Raw genomic sequence first — 22316 nt, forward strand, 5'->3', positions numbered from 1 at the left:
TGACGTAGGTACATTGTGGTTAAAGATTCGGACAGGTCATGGCTTGTTCGCGTGATTCAGAGTCGATTACCTTTTTTATAAGCTAATAACTTTGTTATTCGTTCACCTTCGGATTTACAACTTGGCAGATTGCTTACATTCAAACACGGCAAAATTAAACACTTCATGAAATGTATTTTTTATGATCTCGAGGAATGTACTCTTTAACACTACCAAACTACAGTTTTCAGTCGCATGACCTACTAGGGGGGCTGGCAAGCAAGAAAGTGGCTGCTTACATTGAGCTCTCCATAAAGACACAGCACAAGCCAGTCAATTTTCCTTTAGTTTCAAAAAACAAATATTAAAACCACATCTCAACAGAAGAAAACTTGAATATGAACACAAACTACAAGTTCTGGGCACTTGAGATTCATATGCAGTACCCGCCGCTGTATTTTAATCCCCGAAAAACGCCAGGATTATATTAACACTAATATTACATTATGATGTTATGTTACGTTACGTTACGTTAAATTTTATCTAATCAACTTTATTAGAGTAAAATTACTTGTTTTAGCTAGATTTCAATCCCTTACAAATGTAGACATACAGTATCTCACAGAAGTGAGTACACCCCTCACATTTTAGTAAATATTTGATAATATCTTTTCATGTGACAACACTGAAGAAATGACACTTTGCTACAATGTAAAGTAGTGAGTGTACAGCTTGTATAACAGTGTAAATTTGCTGTCCCCTCAAAATAACTCAACACACGGCCATTAATGTCTAAAACGCTGGCAACAAAAGTGAGTACACCCCTAAGTGAAAATGTCCAAATTGGGCCCAGTAGCAATTTTCCCTCCCCGGTGTCAAGTGATTCGTTAGTGTTACAAGGTCTCAGGTGTGAATGGGGAGCAGGTGTGTTAAATTTGGTGTTATCGCTCTCACTCTCTCATACTGGTCACTGGAAGTTCAACATGGCACCTAATAGCAAAGAACTCTCTGAGGATCTGAAAAAAAGAATTGTTGCTCTACATAAAGATGGCCTAGGCTATAAGAAGATTGCCAAGACCCTGAAACTGAGCTGCAGACGGTGGCCCTGGTACATTGGTTTACCAGGACAGGTTCCACTCGGAACAGGCCTCGCCATGGTCGACCAAAGAAGTTGAGTGCACGTGCTCAGTGTCATATCCAGAGGTTGTCTTTTGGAAATAGACGCATGAGTGCTGCCAGCATTGCTGCAGAGGTTTAAGGGGTGGGGGGTCAGCCTGTCAGTGCTCAGACCATACGCCGCACACTGCATCAAATTGGTCTGCATGGCTGTCGTCCCAGAAGGAAGCCTCTTCTAAAGATGATGCACAAGAAAGCCCGCAAACAGTTTTCTGAAGACAAGCAGACTAAGGACATGGATTACTGGAACCATGTCCTGTGGGGTGATGAGACCAAATACACTTATTTGGTTCAGATTGTGTCGAGCGTGTGTGGCGGCAACCAGGTGAGAAGTACAAAGACAAGTGTGAATTGCCTACAGTCAAGCATGGTGGTGGGCGTGTCATGGTCTGGGGCTGCATGAGTGCTGCCGGCACTGGGGAGCTACAGTTCATTGGTTCAGGGAACCATGAATGCCAACATGTACTGTGACATACTGATGTAGAGCATGATCCCCTCCCTTCAGAGACTGGGCCGCAGGGCAGTATTCCAACATGATAACGACCCCAAACACACCCAAACACTGAACCCTATTGAGCATCTGTGGGGCATCCTCAAACGGAAGGTGGAGGAGCGCAAGGTCTCTAACATCCACCAGCTCCGCGATGTCGTCATGGAGAAGTGGAAGAGGACTCCAGTGGCAACCTGTGAAGCTCTGGTGAACTCCATGCCCAAGAGGGTTAAGGCAGTGCTGGAAAATAATGGTGTCCACACAAAATATTGATACTTTGGGCCCAGTTTGGGCCCACATTTTCACTTAGGGGTGTACTCACTTTTGTTGGTTTAGACATTAATGGCTGTGTGTTGAGTTATTTTGAGAGGACAGCAAATTTACACTGTTATACAAGCTGTACACTCACTACTTTACAAAGTGTCATTTATTCAGTGTTGTCACATTAAAAGATATAATAAAATATTACCTAAAATGTGAGAGGTGTACTCACTTCTGTGAGGTACTGTATATCAGCTGGTGTAGCACAATACGTCCACATGCACATCCACGCATAGTCCGTGAAGGGTCGACCATTCTTCCCAATAGATTGTGCATTCCGAAACAGTAGCTGCATCTCAATTCGAAGGCTATGTCCTCTGTAAGATACATTTGTCAACCGCATACGTCATCAAGGTTGTCTCATTTCAATAAAAAAACATTATAAAATTAACACTTTTTTCTTCTATGAAATAATCATTGTAGTTTCATTCTTACCTTGAAATGTAATTGTTTGCATTTCTAAAATAAAACCTGAAATAATAAACCTCTGCAGCTGCAGCCTTCGAATTGAGATGCAGTTAGTATCTTCATCTTCTCAAGCTTTGCGGACTTCATTCACCACCACACTCTCTTGTAGCAAAGCTGTCTTAATCCATTAAGTCGACATGATGGCGGTATGACCAACAAACTTTTCCGTTCATTTAACTTCATCACGAGGACTTGTGTGTCTGTAACCACACACTGGGTGCAAGGGGTGCTCATGTAAGTCGTAGTTTTGTAGAAACTAACTTATCACTGATGCACTATAAGAGCATGCAGCCACCACAGTCACATTGTCTGGTCTCCCTTGTGAAACAAGGACTCAGTCTTTTGCGGAATTACTTACCTGAATGCCAGCACTTACCTCCACAATCTCCTTCGTCTCCCTCGTGTATTCCTATGTCTGTACAGCCAGTGCTCTGGTGCATCTCCATCCAAAACCAGCTCCTGGAATCAACGCTACCCTGCAGTAGAGACATCATCAGTTTACACATACAAGTCTGTCCATTAAACTTTACTCACCTGCCATTGTCTATTCTCTATTCCTGTTCAATATATACACCCTTTTGGTTCTTACTCATTTGTGTCTCGAGTCTACTTCCCGTTACAGAAGACCAGACCATACCATCATGAGCTAAACAGTTGTGGACCCCTTCCAGGAGCTAGTGGATTCTTCTCACCCCGGCAACTCAAGCAACACCAGTCACCGTTTCCTCTGCACTTGTCTACACTGCCAGTCCCATGGTCAACCCAGGGCCCTACTCTGGCTCGGCAGACGATTGCAGCAGATTCCTTTTGCAATGTTTGCTCGCCCTAGAGATGCAACCGTGTCGGTTTCCAACAGAGAGAGCTAAAATCTTCTGTGTTCTGTCCAAGTCGAGTGTTTCAGTGGGAAGAATCGCTGTGGCAGCAGAATGGACCAGCCACTCAACTTTGTTGCTCATTTCTGTGAAGTTTTCGGATGCCCGGTAGGAGATTTGTTTTAGTCAGAGAGCAACTTCACCAGCTAAAGCAAGGTAAATACAGGATTATGCTCTTAGTTTTCGCACTCTAGCGGTCGTCGGCGATGGAACATGCGCTCGCTGTTAACCACATGCAGGCAAGGACTCGAGCCCTCTCTGTGGTTGCACCCCTCCGCCTAGGATGACACCATTGGGCTTAAGCGCTTCATTCAGCTCTCCATTCGAGTGGCTACATGCATGCAGGGTTGTATGTCCCATTCGTCCTCCATGTCCTGCTGTGAGTGTGGTTTCAACTTCTCCTGTTACTTCACAACCGCTCACTACTGTTGTAGTCAATGCTATCCTCGACTCTGGGTCTGCCGGCAACTTCATCTCCATTAGCCTCTTCCAACACTTATTGACAGTGGGTACAAAGTCCAATCCATAACTGGAAGTTCGTTAATACGTGGGTACCATCAAGATTCAAGTCGGTCAGCTGCACACAGAGCCAGTGCCCCAAAGGAAAATATACTTGCTGTCCATTCCTGAACAGACGGCCATGGAGAAGTATATTGAAGAGGCTCTTCAACAAGGCTACATCTGTCCATCACTCCCAACCCCCCGTGCGGAGCACGTATCTTCACCAAGCTGGACCTCAGAAGCGCCTATAACCTCATTCAAATACGTAAGGGAGACGAGTGGAAAACTGCTTTCATCATCCTCACCGACCATTATGAATACCTCGTGATGCCCTATGGACTGGTCAATGCCTCCTCCATATTCCAAGGCTACATGAATGAGGTTTTCTGGGCTTTTCTGCAATGGCTCCATGCACACCAGCTGTACCTGAAGGCAGAGAAGTGTACCTTCCACCAGTCGAATTTCAAGTTTCTAAGCTACAAATTCATCTCTCAAGGAGTCCAGATGTACGAGAGGAAGGTGGAATCCATCCAATCCTGGCCCATTTTGACCACCATCAATGAGCTCCAAAGATTTATTGGGTTCGCAAACTTCTATTGACGCTTCATCAAGAATTACAGTTCCATCACCACCTGGTCTCCCTTGTGGAATAAGGACTTACCTGAATACCTGCACCTACCTCCACGATCTCTTTAGTCTCCCTTGTGTGTTCCTGTGTCTGTCCAGCCCGTGCTCTGGTGCATCTCCATCTGAAACCAGCTCCTGGAATCACCGCTACCCTGCAGTAGAGACATTCAGTCAGTATCATCAGTTTAGCCAACCAAGTCTGTCCAATGAACTTTACTCACCTGCCATTGTCTATTCTCATACCTGTTCAATAAATACATCTGTTTCGTACATCTGTTAACTGTCTGTTTCTCGAGTCTACCCGTTACAGTAGTGTCAAGTATACCCACGCCTTAAGACGGAGTACCAGCTAAAACAAGTGCTCGTACAAGTTTTGATTTGTGCTCGTGGGGTATTACATCATATCGGGTAGGTAAATTGCTCGGTCCGAGTTAGATAATCCGAACTGCATGTTTTTAAATTGAGATTCTTAATACTTATCGGGGCTGTTTCCCGGTCAGGGTTTAAATTAAGTCAGGGCTAGGTCTTCGTTAAATTAAAAGATTTGAGTAGTTTTTGCAAACATATCTTACAAAAAACTTTTTTCACTTTTGTGAATTTTAAGACAAAACAATGTCAGTGATGTATTTTAAGATGTGCCAGCGCACACTGTTTTAAAGTTAGACAGATCTAACATTTATTTTAGTCTAAGATTTGTCTTAAGCCCAGTACTGGAAACCACCCCATTGTGTCTTAAAATGGGTCTGGTTAGCGCAGCCAGTGAATGTGTCTTCCCCTTCCACTATTTGCCCTCTGAGCCACGCTGCTGCTTTCTGGGGGACCAGTTACCTCGTGGTCTAGTGCCTTAGTGGGTCTGAGTTTTTTTTTTTATTTTTTTTTGAGTAAATTCGTTAGTATGGTCACTACATAGTGTTCATCAATTGTATCGATTACTGCTACACGGTAACTGAGGTATTAGTCATTTTGCGATCTTATGACCCTTGAACAGTATGTTTCAGTGACAGTATAATTTTGCTTCTTTCTTTTGTATGGTTTGATTATGGATCTCCCTTGTAGCCACAACCAGTGTCGCTGACTGACTGCTACCACTGCGATGGTGAATGACGTCACCTTCCGATACAAACAATTGCATAAGCCCACCCCCGCCATTGATTGACATGTTTCTGTACAAATCAGAGGCAACCAAATGATTTGATTTGAGTTTTGTCAGGCTTACTATTCGCCGCCAGAGGAAGTGAAATAGCGTATGGGGAATTGCTGTTGCGCTTTAAATATGGCAGGGTAGTAACATGTAAAACAGAGTTAATTCAATTGCAAATAGATTTTGCTTTTCCATTTGAAATTTGGCAGACATTATATGTTCGCGTAAATGCCACCGCAAATGGTTTACATTTAATTACTATTATTGTATAATATTACAAGCACATTCATTTTAATTTATTAAAATAAATAATAATATAGTATACTATAGCTTTTTTTTTCATGTCATAGTGAAAGTGAAGTGAAAGTGACCTATTAGTCAGATATGGTGACCCATACCCGAAATGTGACCTCTGCATTTAACACATCCAGAGACACACGCACAGCAAGTGGTGATGACCACACATACACCCGGAGCAGTGGGCAGCTATCACTGCAGCGCCCGGGGAGCAGGTGGGGGTAAGGTGCCTTGCTCAAGGGCACCTCAGTCGTTACCCGCCGGCCCTGGGAATCGAACCGGCAACCTTCTGGTCCGGCAACCAGCAACCTTCTGGTCACGAGTCCAACTCTCTAACCATTAGGCCACGACTGACCCACGTTTCACCGTTGGGGTGCTTTTATACTTGGGTAGATTGCCTGGTCCAAACCCTTGTTCAGTCGCTTCCTCCTCCCCATGCCCCAGCTGGACTGCGTTCATAATATTTTATGTGGCTCCAAATTGTGGTTTGTTTGCATCATCAAGGCAGCAGCTGTTTACCCCATTGCTTAGTAATGCCAGCAGAGAAGAATGAAGCAAAATGCATAATATTGGTCTTTTTACTGTAATATTTTTTTTTTTTAGAACCGTTGGTTTTGTTTCCAAAGCTTTAGAAAAGTCCTTTTCAGTGCATGTTTGACAGCAGCTTTTCTCAAAAGAAACGGTGAAAGGCTGGTGAAGTAACTCTCAGAGCAGCGCTGGAGATGCAGTTTATGTGTTCGCGTCCCTATAGAGTGAGATGCAGATGCTGAAAACTCCACAAGCATCACATGTGAAGTACACAAAACCGCGGCACTTATTCACTCAGAGACACTCAGATTACATATTAAGATATATGTAAATATTGAGGTTATTCATAGCACAATTTGAATGTCATTAGCTGTTTAGGAGAGGCTCATTCCTCGGGGGATGGGGGGGTGATACCCTCAGAGTCAGGCCACATCAGATAAAACACTGTGTCAGATAAAATTATTAACAGCTTACATGCAAAACATGATAAAAAGTACTATATGTAGGTGAAATCAAACTATTGAATTCCTAATATAATGCACTGTAATATAGACATAAATAAACATACTGTGGCCAGCCCTCGCCTGTAGACACGGTGAAGAGTGTTAAAAGAGCCCAAAGAACATTATCATAGTGGAACTCATGTCTCCTCCACTCCCTCCTCTTCACCTCCTTTCTGTCTCTCCCATAGTCAATGTAGTAGCCCCTACAAAACACATTATAAATATTATTGAAAATATATATATATAAACATATACTGTATATATATCACTGTGCTGTGCACTGGTATAAAATTCCCAAAGTGACAGTAAACAGGACAGTTTTTTGGTTTAGTCATTACATTTCAAATGTTCGTTTTCATATGTTTATATGACTCAGATTTGTACTTGCACTTACTGACATTCCTTCTGAGTGCCCATGGAGCCATCGGTACAGTAAAAAAACTTTCCTTTAAAAAGCTGCACCGCAATGACAGCGAAAATAAACATGAAGAGTTTGTAGACAATGAGAATGTTAAGGACGTTCTTTAGGGATGTGACCACACAATCGAACACAGCCTGCAATCAAAAAGAAAAAAGCAATAGACCTAACACTTTAATATATTATACACAACAGTGCAGTCAACTATGACAACAGTAGAGGTCTGTGCGGTTTACCTGTAGTTTTGCTTCATCGGTAAGTTTCAAATGGTTGCAACGTACAGCGTACAGACACAAGCAACGCACACATTTATACAATTCTTACAAATGTTTGTCATTCTGAGTAGCTTACCACTGAACTGATCATGTGTGGAAACAGACAGGAAATTCCTATTTCTATGCATCAATATACCCAAAGAACACACAAAGTCTCTCAAAAACTAACCCTAACCCTAACCCTAACTATTAGTTTGTAGTGATCAGTACACAAGGCACAAACATGAGCAGTCCATTTTAATTAGACATCACACCCAAGAGGCCATATGTCTGACAGGTAAAGCAACCAATCACTTTTTGTTTTGTGCCGCGTCATGTTTAGAGGCGTGGAAATGTCCCCGCAGTAACAGACGGTGTACATTCCCAACGGGTCAAATGGTAACCGGAGCAACAATGATTACAAATTCATGCTGGGATCTACGCATGCTTTTAACAATTAAACGTTTAGTCGATCGTGATGAATTCTTATTGCAACCGATGTAAACACGACAGTTAACTTCTTCAATCCAACGGCTTCGTGTTGTTTCCAGACGGACCGTCAAAGAATGCAACATGCACATTTCCCGGAAATCCTGTAAAATTCAACCAATCATATGACAACTTTGATGAAACGAGTGTTTCCAGAAAAGTGTGCCATGTGCATCAGACTAGTGTTGTCACGATACCAAACTTCGGTACTAAATGTGACGATACTTGCATTTCCCGCTACCATTTTGAGCGCTGTTGAACAGATCATGAAAGACCTCTGATTGGCTATTGTGTTTCTAAGGTCATCGGATATGTCTTTGAATGGCTACTTACCGAGCGCTTGCGCAACCAAACCTGGAAGCGCGTGAAATGATCATTGCGTCACACTCTCTACCGAGCGCTTACACAGATCCACACAGAAGCGTTTGATTTTTACTTTGATAGACTTTCAAACACTTCCGCGCGTTCAGACAACGGTCCGTGGGCGTGACGTCTGAGGCTGAGACTACTGATTACACACGTGTGCACAATCGGTCTCATTCATGAAGCATAAAGCGCTCGCAAATACCAAAGACTCAAGAAATCCCACAAAATAATAATTATTATCGGCAAAATCAGAGTGCCATGTGGGTAAAAAATTGTGAACAAATGTAAGGAGTGAGTTGTAGGGAATGAATACAACATGGCAGACACCCGATAAAGTACACTACATAGGAGATAGGGGACGAATTTGGACACAGCTCTTGTGTTTCAGTTGTCAGTCGTTTTTTGGTTTTGATGCTTCTTGTTCTCAGGTCTGTTTCATTGGTGGTTTGTGGTTACTGTTTTGTTTTGTTACTTTGTTTTAATTATTAAACTACATGTGGATCCGCTGCCTTGCCTGGGTCTCACATTACATTTACCTTTAGGTTTTTATTAAAGAAGCAATGTGGAGATTTTAGCGACATCTAGGGATGAGGTTAAATTAACGGCTCACTCCACCCCTCCCCCTCCCTTTCGAAGCACTACGGTGGCTGCACAGAACTAAGATGTCGCTGCGTTTTCGTTTCTTTGCCGAAGGATACAATGTATTTATGAAACACTGTCTGTAGAGCAGTTTATCCGTATATATACAGGTATATTTCAAAACAGGTTCTGACAATTACTAAAACTTTGTATTTCAGCACATCTCATACACGTTATTCCCCCTTATTATTTTGGCTTTATTTTTCCTCACTTTTGTAATTCGCTGTGGATAAAAGCATCTACTAATGCCATACATGTAAACGTAGTGCTAAAAAGGTTACATTCAAATTTTCAGAGCATCTAAAAATTCTATAGCAAGAGCTTGTACCTTGAGCTTTGGGAGTCTTTTGATGGTCTTGAGGGGACGAAGAACTCTGAGGACTCGTAAAGACTTGATGGTCTTGATGTCTCTGCCTTTGTTGTTTCTGCGATTTGACAAAACTCACATAAGTCTGATGTGAAAGTGACAAAAATAAAACACTTATACTGGCTCTTTAATAAATCGCCTCAAAATCAATTACAGAATATCTATTAATGAATGATTTAGATTTTAGTTAGCTAATGCAAACCTAACACTGAAATGAGTATATTAGTACACACATACACGCAAAAATAAGTGGCAATAAAATGGAAGTGAGAAGGATCTGCTCTTACCCCATTAAATTCCTGACAGCCACAGAAACACGATACAAAACAAGAACAGAGAAAGAAGCATTAAAGAGAAAAAACACATGGGCATCTTAAGAATGAGTAAAGCATTCACAAAACTTGTGCCCTGAAGCAACAAGTTCAAAACTCCAGATTTTGCACAAACGTCTCTTTTGCTTGTAAAATTCTACTATCGGGATTTACTTAAGACACGCTGTAAAAAAATAGCGTGGACACTCTGGTTTTTGCAGCTGACCTTACTGCATATGTTTTATTGAAGTATCCATTTCAGACACTAAATGGATTTACTATTGTTTGCGCTTGTCAGTTTACTGGTTTTTGTGCAATTATTGTGATGGTTGTACACAGTTTTGGAAGCAGTGATGTACGGGACACCCCTGCAGCCCCCGCGGTGAGTGGGGGCCCCGCCCCTTTGATGGGCCCCATTGCAAATGTACCTATTTACGGGTAGCTTTTTTTTAAGCCTGGGTAAATGAATATTTAGAATAGTTTCAAATGGCCCGGTGCTGTTGTATGCTACCGTGTCAAATTATGCTACACTCCATACAAAAAAGGACTAACCCCTCCCCCAACCCTTACACCTAAATTACCCCTCCCCCAACCCAATCACAACACGAGGGTAGCAAAATTCTATGGGTAGCATAAATTGACGGAACACCGTCCGAGGCTGCTCCATGTCAGTTTGCGGCGGCACTCTGTCATGCCCCAGTATTGGTCTTAAGTTGAAGTTTTAACAATTTACTTTGTTATCAGTATTCATTTACACTGATAATCGCGGAAAAGAAGTATGCAACACAATGCACTACACAAACTTCCCTCGCTTAAACCATTATACCTACAGTGCAACAATACTGGGGAAGGTAAACATATAAGTATCTTCAACACACTTAACAAACATAAACGTTATTATCATGGTTGCATGCACGGTATGGAAATATTTTATCAAAGCAGATTTCATCTAAAAAAACAATATTTTCTGGTGTCACAGCCAAGTCCAAACAAAGTTGTTTCATTTTTTTTTAACAACTGCACTGCATTAAACTGTACTGCTTATGATAGCACATAGTTCTCTCAGCCATAGTCACTGCCAACTTTTTATGTAATTTCCTAAACTTGAGCTAGTAAATAAATATTAATTTTCATTAATTTAATTTTCATTCATAGAGTTCCCTGCCTCATCCTGGATGGACACTTCTGAGTTCCCTGCCTCATCCGGGATGGACGCTTCTGAGTTCCCTGCCTCGTCCGGGATGGACGCTTCTGAGTTCCCTGCCTCGTCCAAGATATACTCCTGTGATCTTCCTGAGATCCCTGCCTACCTGCCCACCACGCCCAGGTTTCCAGGCCTGCTTGCCACGCCCAGGTTTCCAGCCCTGCCAGCGCCTCCATGGCTTCCAGCTCTGCCTGCGCCTCCCTGGCCTCCTGACCAGCCTGCGCCTCCCGCACCTCCTGACCAGCTTGCGCCTCCTGACCAGCCTGCGCCTCCTGACCAGCCTGCGCCTCCCTGGCCGCCTGACAAGCCTGCCCCTCTACACCACGCCCCAGGTACACCTCTGCTCCACGTCCCAGGTCCTGTTCCCCTTCATGGGCCTGGCCCGCCAACCCTCCCCCAGTTCCGCCTCCTTTCCACCGCCCTCCAGGACTTTTTGGGGGCATCTGGAATCCGCCCTTAGAGGGGGGGCTATGTCACAGTCACCAGCTGGAGTGCCCTCTCAAATCCACTAGAGGGCACTCCCCTCATCACACGGACTGTCATTGCACACTACATTTCCCATAACCCATTGGCCGGACTCATTGAACACTGATCATTCTCACCTGTTTGTAATAACCTCTGTCTATATAAGCCTGGTTCAATTACTCTGTCATTGGGAAGTCTTGTTTAGTGTCTACTGCATTTCTGAGCATTCTTGTTTGTATTGGATTACCCTGTGTTTTGGACCTTGGACTGTACTGCTGTCTTTTGTGAACCTTTGCTGCCTGCCTCGACCATTGCCTGTGACCCCGTTTCTGATTGTTTGCTGCCTGCCTTGAATTTATTGCCTGTTTGTACCTGATCTCCTTTAATAAAGCTGCATTTAGGTCCGCACCTGTCAAGTCTCCGAGCAGTTCGTGACAATAAGAGTAATGTGTCCATTTGTTACACAAACATTATTTGTGTAACAAGCACCTCGTTCTTATGTAAGCTTGTAATGTGTTAAACGGCATTAACAAATATTATAGGCATACTTCTATGTTACGTGTCTGTGTAAGTAAACATTTTGCAATGTATGTAAAAGCACTCTGGATTTTCTAATAATGAAAGCTAAAAATCGGTAAAGTAAGGCAGTTAGACCTGATCAACATTATATCAAAATTCATTATTGGCTAAGAAACACCACCGAATATATGTAAAAAAACTCTTACCTTTTGAGATTTTAAAGACAACCGTGAGGGTATTCTAATTAGCATATAGATTATATTTACAACAACAAAGCCATTTTCATTTATATATTTTCAGTTTCTATTGTCAGCTCTGACGAAACATCTACAAATCACCATAAAAAGCGGTTTTCACAGATTTGCAGTACGCCACTGTCTGGAAGCTATGCGAACGCGTGTGACGGTGAAGGCTTTGGCAGCTGTGGTTCAGCCGTGCCTGAATCAATGTTCCACCATACAGAACAGCCCGGTTTCAAATAATGTCACTGGTACGTGTCGTACTTTTCTTACGATGTTGCCTCTTACGGGTTCACTTTTCCCAGGAGAAGTACATTCATAACATACACGCAAGCATTTACCAATGGGAACGAAAAATAATACCTGTTTGTGATAGCGAGTAAAAATATCCTGCATCAGAGAACTAAATACAGAATACAATGCACATTTTTTGATGTTTTAGATCACGCATACTCTCACTCGTTTCTGTTTAGAAGCAGACACATTTGCAGCTCACTCTTTCCACAGTAAGGCACTCATTCTACTCCGCTGTGCAAAGCAGCGTCAGGGCTCTGTATTGTAGGCTCTGTGGCTATGGGAATGCCCTCTCATTAGCAGTCTGACAATAAAAAAATATATAATCATAATATTTGTAAATACATAAAACATTTATATTTGTAAATAAAAAAAACACTGACAAAAAACAAACAACAAATGTAACAATTAATATGCTCTCATCAACTGAAAACAAATTTACTTACTAAATTAGCCCTTCCAAGCAATTCATACCAGAACTACTTCTATCTTTTAAAAAAATCCCAATTAGAATGTTATTTATTACCACATGTGACCCTGCTTGTGAAAACCCGGAAAAGTTTGTTTTACTGTTTTCTACATAAAATCATCCAACAGAATATTCTGTGAAAATAGAACAACAATATCTTCAATATTGACTGAATAATGCCATTTTAAAGATTGAAATCTTAGTGAAATTAATTGTTGAAATTAATATTTGATGCTTGTTATATACTAATTAATTAGAGTATGAGACTTTAGCCTGGGTTTTCACAGGGTCACAATGGCAGGGCTGTTTTAATGGCATAACTTAAGCATAAAACCTGACTGTTTGCAAATAAACAATACATTTCATATTTAAAAAAGTTATATATATATATATATACAGTATACCTGTATATATGTGTGTTTATATATTATGTAGCATATTTTAAAAACCTTTTAAAATATGAAATGTATTGTTTATTTGCAAACAGTCAGGGTTTTCACAAGCAGGGTCACATTTTGTAATAAACAAAATTTTCATGGGAACATGCCAGCTGAAGATAATGAGGAAATTACGTCGCTCCCTTTGCCAAGTGCATTCCAAACGTCTACATAGGCCCTGTCCCAAATGGCGCACTTCATGTGGACTTGCGGTCTCGTGGACTTAAATTGCGCATGCTCGCCAAGACTACGAGTCCGTAGGGTGTCCCATTTGTCATTTTTACGCTCTGAAGTGTGCTCATCAGCGACCCCTTTGTGCCATTGATGCGGTCTTCGGCGAAGCCCGCACTGCAGCAGGCTCCACACAACTTACTACCCAGAAGTCCTTGCAAACGCCCAATCACAGAATGGATGGGAGGAGTGTCGTGGATGTCAGACATATACGTATAAACATGACGGATACATTAGTTTTGATAAATTTCAAAATTAATTTCTTATTCACATTATTGCTTATTTATTTTCTATTAAGCCAGCTATTCAAGAATAAAAACTTTTAATGCAGTGCATTTTCTTACTTAAGGTAATAAGCCATGTTTTGTTGTAGATTTATATATAGTTGTCTCTGGGCTCTGTAAAGCTGAACAACACAGCTTCTGTATTACAGAGAGATATTAAATAACAACATATATGCATATTAAGAACACATTATGCAAATTAAGTATAGTGTATACAAATAAATAAATATAGGCCTACATAAGCAGTTGCATTTACTTCATGCCAAATGAATGCATTACAAACATAAGTATCTATTGTATAATTCTCGGGTGGCATATCAACATATGAAATACAGAACTATAAAAACAGGCAGCTCCTGTCCCAATTCTCCCAAATAACAACAATGAGACAACAAGTGCGATCGACTTCACGCGGCGCTGCGCAGACTGATCAGCGAATGACAACAAAGTACCGCGAGAGTGATTAGAAAGCACCGCTTGCTCTTTCCGGTGTGATGACCTCAATCCTGTCCCAAATTGCACTCCCACGTTCCCTTGTGGACTCGTGCCTAGTGCCCTATAGGTCTGCACTTCCTGACGTCACCAAGTGTGGACTCGGAGGAGGTCCACAAGACCGGAGTGCTCCATTTGGGACAGGGCCATAATGGCACGCAAATGTCCTGTTCACTCTAAACACTAAGGGCTCAGCCCTTCGGAGGGAGTAGGGCATAGGAATGATGACTATATTTAGAATAATATATATTATGTTACCCGTGACAGTTCGGTACGAATACACATACCATTACACCCCTAAAACAATTTCATTGTCGTAAATATCTAATTGGATTCAAGTTAACAAAATTTGAACCTATATAAAATGTAATATTCAATTTTGTTAAATTACACTTGTCTATAGTTCAGATTTTCACCATTTAAATTGATATAATTTTGTTGTAATTCTGGCTCCATAGGACATTTATAAAAAATAAACAAATTAAAATTTTCGGGATCCTTCAGAAGGATGTGCAAAGACGTCTGTTTTCTACAGCCGAAAAAAGCACAGCTTTTGGCTGAAATCAAAATCTTACCGTTATTACAATCTTGTTGTGATTGTAAACATCTGAACAAAATTAATTTGCCTGTATGGCACCAAAAATCCAGCAATATCAGGATTTTAAGGATGATGACATTAAATTTGAATTTTATGAACCATAAAACTTACAGGATGTTTTAATGATACCAAAAGTCTTGTATGTATAACAAAACTCAAGAGAAATTTAATTTCTCATGTCTTTACCCCTTCAATATTGATAATAGGACTAACATATTATTTCTGTAATTGGGTAAACTGTCCACAAACAACAAATGGATGTCAAATGGATCTAATTTCAGCTACTTACGTCAGTGCAAAAGCAATTAGAGCCCCAACAACAACAATGAAGTCTAGAATGTTCCACATGTCCCGGAAATAAGATCCATCATGAAGAATAAGGCCCTGGTCAATCATCTGTAAAATTACAAAAAAACAACAACATTGTATCACCTGCTATCATTTATGGACCATTCTACAGAATTTGTGCAAAACTGCTGTCCCACATAAAAAACACATTTAAAAAGCATTGAAGTATTCAAATCTTAGTTGTTTACTAAGATCCTCTGTCATCTTTCATCATCAAACAGTGTATGTTTTACCCCATTGGCTGAGACTGATTTTAGCCACACCCCTACATAATGTGTCCCTCTTTCTAATAGCTACATGGTGAGTAGATCGGTCTTATCATTTTGAAGTAAATTTGTCTGAAAATCTGTGTGTAACTTTAAGGAACGTCACTACCAATATGTTCTACAATTAAGCAAACTTTTTTGGGTGTTATTTCATAAAATTTATTTTTTATGTGTGCACCTGTACATCTGTTCAGAACTGTGCTTGCTTACCATGTGCTGATTAGCATGTTTGAGCTAGGGTCAAAAGTATTCAAAAATTGTCACTACCAAAACAGCCACGACTGAAACGTGTCACCGGGTATCATTGTTTCGGTAGTGACAAAATTGTTTCGGTAGTGAGAAAAAGGGACAATTAATCCTTTTTTTGGGGTAATAAACAAAACTCTGTACAGTTATGCAAATCATTAGTATTTTTGTATGTTTTAGCAGTGATATAGTATGTGAGCTGTAGGTTTTCTATTAGATATTTACTGTCACATGTGTGTCTGCTATATGTGCTGGCTGCGTATGTGCAACATAGTTAGTTATTTGTGTTAACATAAAATGTTGATAGACTGATCACTGCTGAAAATGTGTATCACAACCGAAACATGAGATGTTTTGTCAAAAATAAATTAAATTAAATTATAAACTAAAATGTTATGATAGTGTTTGGTTCAATGTATATATAAACTAATGAATCCTTAACTTTTAAATCGGTATGATCAATTGTATGCCTTTTACATAAAAATATATTTAAAAAGTAGATTTAAACAAAATCTTAATATGTATGTATAATTCTTCTTATTGGATTATATATTATTGTGTTTCGGTAGGGACAAAATTTGGGGAGAGGAAGAATTTTTCAAAACTTTCCGAAATTACAATATGAAAATTAACTGCACAAATACTAGAAATGTGTACCTTTGATTTTATACAATTTGCATACATAAAATAATTCTGGGAAAAAAAATGTATAGATGTTTCCAACTCTGATTTTGCACCAATTCTGTAGAATGACCCACATACAGTCTCCAGTGTAAAGTAGTACCATTTGTCTGAAAGACTGACAAGTTACTATTTTAAAACGTGGAAACAGCAGTGCTACGCTACGATTGTTTTGGCGCCGAGTCTATTTTTGCTGAACTGCTTACACGCAGTTAAATTGACAGTGCTTTTTGCAAAAATGCCCATGGATTCACGCGAAAAGTAATGCAAATGGTAAAAGGAATCGCCTTTTAAATAACTGATTAAAACCCGTATTCATAGTTTAATTTGTAAATCCAATTATTTATTCCACTTTTTAAATCGCTTCAAATACATTTTGAAATTCCACTTTTTATTTAGGAATTTATTAATGCAGTTTAAAATTATGTACTTATTGAGTGTGTTGTGTTGTTTTTTGAAGTTGTGAACAAATGTATTAATGCCTATTTTATTGTAGAACTAGTTATTAAACAATGAAATGCTTTATTACTTTTCCCATGACTCTTATTGTCCTCCATAGGCAGTAAGGTTTTGTCTTCTATTTAATTGGCTGAAATTCTGCTTAACCTCTGTAATATGATTGGCTGTTATTCCGTAAACCCTGTTTTGACATCGGGAAGCTCTCAGCTAATCTCACTGAAAGCATCTTGGGTGTGACTTAAAGTGAACCGGAAGTTGCGATCGTTTTTACTTCTGTATTCTGACGCATTTCCAAGTGCAACGGAATAGAAAACAGTGGGTGTGCCTTGTGTTTTCCATTGAGATTCGATTGAATGTATAAAAATAGGCATTGCATTTTAAAATAAAACTAGCAGCAGACTGACAGTTAAAGGGGAGGACTTAACGGCTCTGCTCTGCCCTTCCCAAGCCATCTAACTGACGTCATCTAAAACGGATAGCCACTAGAGGGCGGAAGTGCATTTTCAGATTTTGATTAAAGATTATGAGGGCACATGAATTGTAAAAAGTGAATGACACACACTGATAAGCTATTTATAACAAACACTGCAATATTCCATTAAAAATAGGAATTGTTATTTTTAATTTCACCAGGACTTTAAAATGACGCATCTCCTTTAGGTCGGGGTTGATCGATCTGAGAGTTCAGAGGTCCCATGTCAGACTTCGAGTACCATTCCAGATATTTATTTTTGGGAAGTAAGTGGGAATATCTGAGATCCCAGTTGTCTGGAACGCAGGTTAAGTGCTACCACCCTGTAGTGTGATGTCATAACTATTATTCACCCATACAATGACACTTTGATTCGGAGCAGCAAAGTACAGGCAACAATGTGAGAAGTGCTGGTGCGCAAGAAAAAGTGAAGGTAGACTAAATATTAAAATAGAGAAGTGCCAGTACTGCATACCAGTGCGCACCAGCCCACTTCAAGCACTGCCCACACAAATTATATTAATGTACACAATAGCTATTATGTTTCAACTCTCCTATATGTATGTGCATTTTAGGAAATCACATTAAAAACACTGGATAGAAACACCAAGATAAGCATAAAAACTTGGTTTTTAAGCTAAGATAAGAATAAATGTGCAAAAACTATCATGGAAACATTTAATAAATAAATTCCTTGATGCGCATCAAAAAGTCATGTGACTTTGTCTCATTGGACAGTATAACTAACCAGCGGTCCGATCTCATTAGAATGTTGTTCTGAAATGCTTTGGCCAAAATCTGTTTTGAAAGTGGTTCAGTCTTACGTCCCATAAGTCTTAAAGAGGTCATATGGCGCAAATACGTGTTTTTCTGTGTCTTGTGTGGGAACAAAAGCACCCAGACCTGCCTGAAACGCCTCGTGTAACCACACCCCCAGAAATCTATGTCAGTAGGTGGTCTGATTGGACTAAGACCGCCCAAATGTATACGCGAGTAAGGTGGGCGTACCTGTCAGTACAATTGAAGAGGAACCTGATGTTCCAAATATGGTAAGAGGCGTTACATTTCCCTCACACGCTTGCAGTATTCCACCAATCACTACGCACTGGTGAACTGGCCAATCACAGCACACCTCGCTTTACAGAGCCATGAGCTTTGTCAAAAATCTACTCTTTTCAGAGAGGAAAATACAGCATTTATGAATCATAAATCCAGTATACACATTGAATTACATCTAAAACAAACCATATTATTTGTTTTAGCCGTGTCATGTGACCCCTTTAATGCTAATTAATAGTGCGTTTGTTAGATCAATGTGAAACTCTTTTTGGCTTTTGTTGGAGCAATGTGAATATAGGATGCTCTAGTTTGTTGGCCTCTCTTGTATGAGTGTGAATTAGCTGTATTCATAAACAGCAGGCATCTGCTTCTAAAACCCATGTTAATTTTGTTTAGTCTGCACTGTGAGGCAGAAGTAATTTATTATAGCCTATTATTTATTCCTTCCAGCTATCCAAATTGGCAGAGTGCATCGAAGATATAAAACATTGGATGACTTGTAATTTCCTTCTTTTAAATTCTAATAAAACAGAAATATTACTTATCGGACCAAAGACACGTGAGCAGAATATTTCGGATTATAACCTGCAAGTTGAAGGCTGCACTGTTACTCCAACAAATACAGTTAAAGACCTCGGCGTTATATTAGACAGCAACCTGTCATTTAAAAATCACATCTCAAATGTCACAAAAACAGCCTTCTTCCACCTTAGAAATGTTGCCAAATTACGAAATATTTTATGTGTGGCTGACGCAGAGAAGCTCATTCATGCATATGTGACCTCAAGACTTGACTACTGTAATGCACTGCTTAGTGGTTGTCCTGCAGCATCAATAAACAAACTACAGTTAGTTCAGAACGCAGCTGCCAGAGTTCTAACCAGGTCCAGAAAATACGATCACATAACCCCAATGTTATCAACCCTTCACTGGTTACCCATTAAGTGTCGTATTGACTTTAAAGTTCTTTTAATTACTTATAAAGCCTTAAACGCTTTAGCCCCTACCTACATAACAGAGCTTCTACCACACTACAACCCATCACGCTCTCTAAGATCTCAAAACTCCAGACTTTTGATAACACCTAGAATAACTAAATCCGCCAAAGGGGGCGGAGCTTTCTCATACGTAGCACCTAAACTCTGGAATAGCCTCTCCGATACTATTCGAGGGTCAGACACACTCTCCCAATTTAAATCTAGACTAAAGACACATCTTTTCAGCCAAGCTTTCACTTAATGCAAAATATGCTAAATAAACCACCGGGAGACTGCATTTATTAGATATTATTTACTAGAATAATCTTGATTGTTCTATAAACACCATGCGCTGTGCTGTGTTTGACCTTTTTTGTGTTTTTCAGTTTTATCTTATTTTCTCCTGTAAAGCTGCTTTGGAACAATGCACATTGTGAAAAGCGCTATATAAATAAAATTGAATTGAATTGAATTAAAATAACAACAACATAGGGTTCCCCTATTGGAGAAACTTCCACTGTGCTTGTAATATTTGAGATAGTGATGGTGATAGGGATCATATTTGTGATAGCGATGTTTGCCATCAGTTCATTAGGAAGTTCTATAGAGGGTATGCATGTGACGTCACCACACACGGAAGTCAAGCGAGTCATGCCCACTGAGTGGCAGAAAGACTGAATCAGTGGCGGCGCTGGGGGGGACTTGCTGGGGCTATAGCCCTGTCAGAAAACTGCTTAGCCCAGGCAAAGCACCCCAAAGGATCTCCTAATATATTACACCGAGTGCAAATAGCCCGTCTTGTAAACAGAGTTGTGTTTTCCTCGAGTAGAAAATGTTTACTTACGGCTTTGCATTGTGTAGTTCCCCCGCCGTTGAAATCAGGTAGAAAATAAATATCAGGATAAATGTCAATTCCGCGCAACATTTCAGTGTCCAAGGACACGTGGTTCCTATACAAGTTGTAAAGATCACGGTCGAGTCCAACTTCGAGTCCAACTGCTTTTAATTTCAGCAAATAATTGCCTGTTCTTTGTTTCTCCTATTGAAAGGAGCCGTTTCACGGAGTGTTTGGCCAATCAAGGGGGCTTGTTCCGGCATAATCCCACAGAAAGTGAGGTGAATGCATACCCTCTATACTGATTCTGTTCTCTTTGGCCCACTGGATGCAAACAGTGCTTTATTAGCAAATGTTTTATGTGATATTCCAATATTGTGCATAAGTTAAATTCGTAACTTTGGATGGAAACATACTGTAGCTCGTGATAATGTCCAACCCCTATACTGTATATGCTGATATTCCCCCCAAAATAATAATCATCATAGAAAGGCTAATAGCATGTGCATTGTTCCAATGGATATCTAAGGTAACCTTTACATTGCAAGCAAGAAAATTATTAATGCCACTTTTGCTTAGTGGGCTCAAAGTACACTCTGCATCCTGATGTTTGTTTGATGTAAAGAAGAATATGACTTTTTTGTAAAATCTTCAGAAGGGTTAGCAAAACTGTTAATATTGCACACAACAATTATACTGATTATTGAAATATAAGTAATAAGAAATGAAGTAACAAAGCATACCTTTATAATCATTTCGAAGGTAAAGACCCCAGTGAAAACATAATCAAAATAGCGTAGAACCTGCAAACATACAGCAAACAAACCTATTACTTTGCATTTTTGTTTCACAAAACAGGACTGATAAAACAGTTCAGCTGCTCATAGTAAATATATTTAGTTACATTCATTAAAAGAGATAATGGTGACAAATTTGTACATTTCTATTGTCACATGTATAGCTTTTCACAATATAAACTGATGTTAAAGTGTCCAATAGTTTACTTTGTTTCTCTCTGAATTGGTGCTCACGGGGTCTTCAGCAGCCAGTGCAATGCTACTGGCCACAATCACCAGGAGAATGGTCATCTCAAAGTATCGCAGGGTCACCGCATAGTGGCAGATCTTTCGAATACTTCAGTTCCAGTAAAAAAAGAGAGGTTAGATGTTAGGTTTATTCTGTTTTACATAACATGCTCAAAAATGAGAAACTGTTGTAATAACAATACCTAAAATTAACCTTTTTGCAATTTATACTTTATACTTGTATACCAAGGTAGGTGTAAATCTCATATTACAACTTACGGATTTTTGCTTTTAAAAATGAACATGCTGTCTGGTGTGTCAGATTTGGGGGCAGTCGATTGTTCACCCACATTCCCATTATCATCAGCAGCAGCTTCCACGTCCTTGAAACTAACTAAATAAAAAAAACAATACTTTGTTATTAGCAAAATTTGTTAGATTTCATAGTGTGTTATTCCTGTCTGCTGACTTTGCATTCTCCACCACGTCAATCCATTTAAAGTGATAGATAGAGAAAGATATTTGGAAGAATGTCAGTAACCAAACAGATCTTCATCCTGTTGTTTTGAACAACGTTTATCAGCTTTTCTCTTTTTTTCTGAGACTTGAAAACAAAGTTTATCCACAGGCGGTTAGTGCTTTGCGTTTTGAATGTTTTTTTTTTAAGTTTGGCGGTTGGCGAAGCTGTTTCAGAATCAGAATCAGAAGAGCTTTATTGCCAAGTGTGCTTGCACACACAAGGAATTTTCTTTGGTGTTGGAAGCTTCTAGTACAGACATTCAACACAATGACAATACAATATAATACGATTTACAGTCTAAAAGATTCTAAATTGTGCATATATAAAATAAAGACTATTTTACAGAAAATGGGGGATAATAACATATAAGAGACATTGTACAGGGTAGTATATAGTAGAATAAACATATTAACAGATTGTATGTACACTTGTGCAAATGGATAATTTAG

General features: G+C 39.8%; 1 protein-coding gene across 3 annotated transcripts in view; it reads right to left on the minus strand.

Moving 5' to 3' along the window:
- cacna1eb (calcium channel, voltage-dependent, R type, alpha 1E subunit b) overlaps window positions 1–22316 on the minus strand; it is a 225248-nt gene that overhangs the window by 66104 nt on the left and 136828 nt on the right. For all 3 annotated transcript variants that reach the window (XM_057334281.1, XM_057334282.1, XM_057334280.1), the window contains 8 exons: window positions 21627–21741; window positions 21327–21456; window positions 21066–21125; window positions 15269–15375; window positions 9724–9735; window positions 9398–9494; window positions 7298–7458; window positions 6969–7106 (listed from right to left, as the gene is read on the minus strand). In XM_057334281.1, coding sequence (XP_057190264.1) covers window positions 6969–7106; window positions 7298–7458; window positions 9398–9494; window positions 9724–9735; window positions 15269–15375; window positions 21066–21125; window positions 21327–21456; window positions 21627–21741 — 820 coding nt within the window. The remainder of the gene's footprint in view (window positions 1–6968; window positions 7107–7297; window positions 7459–9397; window positions 9495–9723; window positions 9736–15268; window positions 15376–21065; window positions 21126–21326; window positions 21457–21626; window positions 21742–22316) is intronic.

Source organism: Triplophysa rosa, linkage group LG5 (assembly GCF_024868665.1).
Source record: "Triplophysa rosa linkage group LG5, Trosa_1v2, whole genome shotgun sequence".
Classification (NCBI taxonomy): domain Eukaryota; kingdom Metazoa; phylum Chordata; class Actinopteri; order Cypriniformes; family Nemacheilidae; genus Triplophysa; species Triplophysa rosa.